General features: G+C 32.9%; 2 protein-coding genes across 2 annotated transcripts in view; both read right to left on the reverse strand.

Annotated features, from left to right (window-relative positions):
* Positions 1 to 121: 121 nt before the first annotated feature.
* Positions 122 to 1876, reverse strand: LOC117100686 (28S ribosomal protein S17, mitochondrial-like). Its single transcript, XM_033240470.1, has 2 exons — positions 1733 to 1876; positions 122 to 1084 (listed from the first exon to the last, which is right to left on the reverse strand). The coding sequence occupies exons 1-2, from the start codon at positions 1841 to 1843 to the stop codon at positions 767 to 769; spliced, it is 429 nt and encodes a 142-aa protein (XP_033096361.1). The 5' UTR covers positions 1844 to 1876; the 3' UTR covers positions 122 to 766.
* A 2489-nt stretch (positions 1877 to 4365) lies between these two features.
* LOC117100688 (sphingomyelin phosphodiesterase 5-like) overlaps positions 4366 to 6784 on the reverse strand; it is an 8981-nt gene continuing 6562 nt past the window's right edge. The window contains exon 8 of the mRNA XM_033240471.1: positions 4366 to 5934. Within this exon, the coding sequence (XP_033096362.1) occupies positions 5883 to 5934 (52 nt within the window). The 3' untranslated portion in view covers positions 4366 to 5882. The remainder of the gene's footprint in view (positions 5935 to 6784) is intronic.

Below are 6784 nucleotides of genomic sequence, written 5' to 3' on the forward strand. Positions count from 1 at the left end.
TCCCACAGTACTACAGGCCTCCCTCTAATAAAAGACCCCTCCAAACCACCTCCAATAAAAAAAAAGCACTTTTCTGTGGTCCCATATTACTGTACTGTATAAACATGTCTTTTATCTTTATTATTCTAATTAGAGACCAAAACTGATGAAGACCATGGAGATCCCAGTCACAAAAATGGTCTTTATTTGGGAGACCCACAGTATTTCCATAATTTTCTTACATTCCATCAATCCTAAATTGTTTAATTCTTCAATTAAAATACTGTATAGTATAACCATGCATATTACCAGATATTTAGGCAAAAAAAGAACTGGAGACTTCTGTAATTTGGGCAGGATTTTCTGACCCATTTCCCTATTAATTTAGCCAACTGGTACACAGTAAATGTCTTTTACAGAGTAGAAAACACATTCTGTAACAGGTGCAAAGCAAGCATGACATCTTAATACATTACTGTCTTGTTTAGTCAGTAATCTAAAGCAGTGTCCGAATTATTACAGTATTTCTTTCCAATGCTATAAATATCAATATCATCAAGTTGTATTCATTAGTGTATTTTAGCAGTGGAATATATTTGAACATTATGGATATTCCTCCAACATGCCATAATAGTGGATTAAGATAGCAAGACTGAAATGTAAGATTAGGGTCAAGCCAGCTCCTTCAATCAGCACCTCAGATTTGTGCAAGGTTGTCAGAACAATATCTACAGTCTCTATTGATTAATAGAACTTTAAAATACATTTTTGAGTACAGTAAGACAATTCAGACAGGTGTTCCATCGGATACCTCTTGCTTGGATTCTACAGCATGATGTGATGAATTTTGATGACCTGGTTCATATTCTACAGCATCATGTAATGAATTTTCATGACCTGGTTTATCGTTCCAGTATGAATATGAATCACATTTTCTTCCACTAAATGGATCGACCACATTACCGAGTCTATGTATAACTTTATCCAGACGGTATTTTACAAATTTGGATCGCTTGACAGGCAGTTCTTCGATAAGCACGATATCACCTTCATTAGCCTCTTCATGTGGGTCATGAGCAAAAGCTGTCATTTTTTCTGGAAAGTACTGAAAATAAATATTTAAAAAAAAAATATAATAAAACTTGATGGATTGTAATAATAGGCCTAGCTAGGCTAGTAGTATACTGGTATGTTTCGGTAGTAGTACCTGTAGTATTAGTACAGTAGTAGCCTAGCCTACACTCCTTTTCTTTTTAATAACTAGTATTGATTTAGCCGAGCTAAGAAAGTTTGTAAACCATATTTTCAGCTCTACTGTTTTTTACCATTACCTAGATAGGCCTATCTTATTATTATTATACGAAAAAAATAAACTTAATGTATTATTATTATTAGTATCTATTAGGCCTAATTAATAATAAATATACTACTGTACAGTGTACTATCATTATCAAAAATATAATATATTAACCAATGGAATGCTTAGTAAGTAGTGCTTCTATGACTACGCCTTAACAACTTTGCGTAGCATAGGTTGGTCTAGTTAGTAAGGTATGCCTATACTAGGCCTTGGTTAGGCAAATAATTATCCGATCAGGCCCATGGTGCTCGTCGCCTGGTGGTCATCCCAGATCTGTCATTCAGGCTAGGCTAGAGATAGTACGACTAGGCCTAGCCTAGCTAGACCTGCCCTAACAAGAACATTCATATGATACCGTGAAAGCCTGGCATAAATTATACAAATTTCACATACCTGTAATATATAGTTATCAAGAACTAATCGTTGAACTGCAACTTTTGCGGTTTTCTTCATTTTTGTTCCAATTACTTGGCCGATAAATATTCGCACTTTTCTACTTGCCATGTTGCATGTGGTTGCCTGTGTGGCGAGCGAGTGCATGCTGCTTTTGTGTTGGAATTGAACCCATGATGGATCCAAAGTAATTTCAGTCTAACAAGAGAGGGCGACATACCAGTTTTCGTTAAGATCAAGGAGCATTGTAAATATTAGAAATAGTATCTTGATTCAAGAGCACAGAGCAACATAGTTGAGATAATCTTAGGCTTTTGCTATATAAATTAATTCTATTATTTTTTTTATTTGTGTAAATATAATACTTACACAATAGGAAAATATACTTAAGTATTTTTATAATGATTGTTTTATATAACCCAATCAAAATGAACACAATGTTCATATTATGCGCATATTCAGATTTAAATAAACAATAGCCAATGAAAATCTAATGTTAGGTATTACATCCAATTTTGTATGTAAATTGCAGCAAATCAGAACAAACACAACAAAGTTACCGTAGTATCCCATCAAACAAATATCCATTTCAAAGTCAAAATACAAATTACGAAGAACAATGTTCATTCAATAAAGAATTGGGAAACGAGGTAAGAGTGCCATCCAACTAATTCTGTGTAAATCGTCGATGATGAAGCTAGTGAATCGGTGATGATAAAACAATTGAATCGTCCATGATAAAACAAGTGAATCGTCGATGATGAAATAAGTGAATGTTGATTGAACGAGTGAATTGTCGATAATAAAACAATTGAATTGTCGATGATGAAGTTGAACATAATATGCGCGTATCCAAATTTAAACAATATCCAATGAAAATCATGAATAATCTTATGTTCGGCATCACATGTAGTTTTGCCAGTAAAATATATGATTAGACTTCAGGTCTAATTAAATTACAAATTAAAAGTTATTTTTCCAAGGAGGACTTTTTAAATTTAAATTTCATTAATAAAGTCACAAACAAAATTAATTATAATTGTATTATCCTTCTTTACCTGAGACATTATTAATTGAAATAATATGAAATATTGAAAATAATGTGTCTGAATTGGTTTACCGTGTATCGTCCTACTAAAACTATCAATATAGACCTATTCAATAAAGCACTGTATACACAAAACATCATCTTATGCAGTGTTTTATTTTGATGTGTATTCATATCATAATTAAATTATATGACTTTTTATTGATTTGTTATTATCTATAATCGTATTTTAATTTTTTTTTAATTGTTTTTACTTGTAGCTTATCAACATTTTTGTTGTTTTTATACTGAACAAATAAAAAATAAATGAAATGTTAATGTATTCTTTATTTTTTCTAGTTTAGTTGGGTCCTGCAAAAACCATATAATACATTAAGTTTTGAATAATGTCCTAATACAATCGGTATTCAATATTGAGCATGTATAGGCCTACACATCTTCACTAAAATCACTATTTATATTTTAAAAAGTAGTCTTTATTTAAATGGAAAATTTTGAGTTTTCTGCCAAAACTATCTATGGGTGTCTAAGGGCCTGTTTCTACTGACAAAAAAGAACAATTCTTTGTGGCAGTAGAGCCAAGGCCCACGAAAAACACCGTTTGTTTTTGCCCTCCAAAAGAAAGGTTCTTTGGGACGGAACCAATACCGGGAGTGCCGATAGAATTTGGTTGTTTAATTTTTCAAGAATTTTAATGTTCTAATAAAAAACGAAATATTATATCGATATGGACATCATGGACAAATTAATGTACGCCTAAAACACATAATATCGTGGGAAAAATATACAAAAACATTGAGTGACTTACCACGCATTGAAGCAAATTAATAACCTGGCAACTCTGTATATTGAGTTGGTTAATAGGCTCAGAAGAATGGATGCTGTAGTTCAATAGCAACATAACAATATAATTATTTTCAATAACGATTTTAAAAATTCATCTGTTTCAATAAATCAAATATCATGTATCGCTGAAGTAAATGTTTATATGATTAATATCGGGAGCACAATTGTTTCTGATCTCACACCCACGACAAAAATGCTCGGTTGCATTGATGTTTTATATGTAGATAACATTGGTAGTCGGTGCAATTTTGTTTTTGCAAATACTATCAGTGTTACAAAGATTCTGTACGTAGCGTAGTACATTCTTCACCCGAATCGGACCAACACGCATTAGTCTGGAAGCCCGCGATCTCACGGCAATATTTGTGGGGTGGGGGGGGGGAGGTGGGGTGAGATACTGAGGCCTTTTCTCGGAGAGAGAAAACAACGATTTGTCAGGGCGAATATAAAATCTACATAAAGTTTACTAAGTATAAGACTCTAAAATCGATTAAATAAGCCGCCTAAAGTCCCCCTACTTGACAAATTCTTCGGGGGCTTTGTCTGTGGACCCCTGTGGACAATCTTTGAGGGTTCTGGGCTGCTCTGAGTCCAGCCAGATATGCTATCGTGGGGGAAAACCGTTTTTCCCGACGAGGAAATCTTCGCCCCCAACCCCTCCCCCGGACTGAATCCCTCAAATAGAAAGTAAACTCCTGAAATAATAATCATTTCTTTTAACTTAAATGACTACCAAGAAAGAAAATTTATTACTTCAATTCACATAAGTATTTTTATCTCCATTATGCTTTTTGTAAAGATCGAATAACTGTATTAAAGCTGAATTTGAAATTATTTCGAAACATTATTCTAAAAATAAGAACACATATTTAACAAATTAAAATTAAGAATGCAAATCAAAGTAATATAATCAATTATTAATAGGCCTATAAATTCATATACTTTCATAGCACTTGTATCCACTGGAAAATGCGCTTATAACAAATGATTTTACCAATGTGTACATTCAATATGTTCAATAACACTTCTTTGGATATAAGGCGCTATCCATTATAATTGTTCTATCGTATATATTTTATAATGTTCTTAATCATTTCTTAATAGATAATACTAATAGTTTTCTCATTGAGGAAATAAGAATATCAAAGAAAATAATACAACCGAATTTAAACCATCTCTAAATGGCACCATATTGAGCATAACCATGTATCATCCGCATTTACTGAAAATTCACTAAAATCTATCTTCTTTCTCACCATGAATTTTCAAATTTAATTCATTTTATGTTTTGATTGATTTTAAACATAATCAGTAGGCATCAATCCTTATAGGGTGAGCATACTGGAAGTCGGTTACTACATCAACTGCTGAATTTTCCAAAATTATTAGGAGCGTTTTAACATCTAAAACACCATGTTATCTATTATGGACAAGAGCTGTTTTATTCCTTTATAATTAATTGTGTCAAATTGTCCACTGATAGGTGTTTTATAATGAATTCCATATGGTGTGGTGATATTTCTTCACTGACAACTGTTTGATTTATTGAATGATTGATGTATATAATATATTTATGTTAAAGATAAACAGCATAAGGAAGTACTGTACATAGTGGAAACTGGTCACTACAAATACAAATTGTCCATTGATAGGTATTTTCTAGTTATGCTATATAATGGTGCGGTGATATTTCTTGACTGACAACTGATTTATTTACTGATTGATTGATTGACTAGCTTATATAATATAACTATGTTAGATATAAATTTATTATAAAGGATAGGCCACATAGTTGATGTTGGTCATACAAATTCAAATAGTCCACTGATAGGTGTTTTCTAGTTAATCCTACATGGGTGCGGTGATATTTCTTGACTGTTTGATATATTGATTGATTGATTGATATATTGATTGATTGTATAATTGGTTGACTGGTGTACATATAATTATTTTTAAATATAAATATAAACAGTATAAGGAAGTACATAGGGGAAGTCGTCAACTACAAGAACAGATCTAACCATAGAAGTATAAAATTCCAACCAAATTAACCAGTAGCGGTATCTTGTGATAATCAACGTCTTTCTTCGATGTCTTTACAGACTATTCTGGCTCTTATAAAACAAGGTGTTCTTTGTAATTATACCTTACAACAGACATTAATATAGTAATTGAACTTCTTATGTCATGTCTTATTCATCATGAACAACTGCCACATGAGTTTATTTTAGTTGACACTTGTTTTAAGTCTAGGTTTCAGGTCCACGAATCATGACTGCTACCTGCATCGCTTACAACATCTAAATCGCTGAATAAAAAAGATGAATTTTGTTAGCATATCATTATTTGGCCAAAAAAAATCGGATGTGTTAATTGTTAAATTGTTGGCTGGTTTTCCTCTGGTCTACTTTGTTATCGGCGCTTATAGAGGTCAAATTGTAAAATACACCTTATAAATTGATGGATGATTGGTTAAATGATTGATTGATTGATTGCTAGCTGCCAGGGCTTCTCTCTTCAGAGATCTCTCTCCAGCGGAAAAGTAGATCATAAAGATGTGGGTTAGGAAAAAAGTCCTGAGAAGGTCCATGAAACCATTCATGCGTTAACTCAGACATATAAAGATGTGGGGTGAATCACTCATGCGGTACTCTGCTGTCACAGTTGTTGGCTCCTGTAGCGTATACCTAAATACAACGGCGGGGTAAAATTAGAAGATGTAACAGCAGTATGTTCCACTAACTTAAATTTCGTACTCGGTAAAATGTGTTATACCGAACCGATTTTTATCATTCAAAAGTCGTTATGAGGTGCTAGTTAACGTTTAATAATATTTCTGGAAAGAAAATAATGAAATTATGTCTCTAAATAGAAGTTATATGCACCAACCAAATATAGTAGAATTGTTTATCAGTGAGATTAATCTGTGAATCTCTTGAGGCATAGCATTGTGTAATACAATGTTCCCGACGGGTATTTGGACCTGTTCAACCATGAAGTGGTAGTGGTTATGACGCTCGCCTTGTCAGAGAGAGGTCGCAGGTTCGAATCCCGTCGGAGGCATTTTATTACACAATGACTTTTATAGGACTTTATTCGTTGAAAAGCTACAGGGTAGCCTACGATGTTCCATCATGTCCTTATTTAAACACTGTATA

Source organism: Anneissia japonica, unplaced genomic scaffold (genome assembly GCF_011630105.1).
Source record: "Anneissia japonica isolate Jap-2015-1 unplaced genomic scaffold, ASM1163010v1 scaffold288077_len231462_cov166, whole genome shotgun sequence".
Classification (NCBI taxonomy): domain Eukaryota; kingdom Metazoa; phylum Echinodermata; class Crinoidea; order Comatulida; family Comatulidae; genus Anneissia; species Anneissia japonica.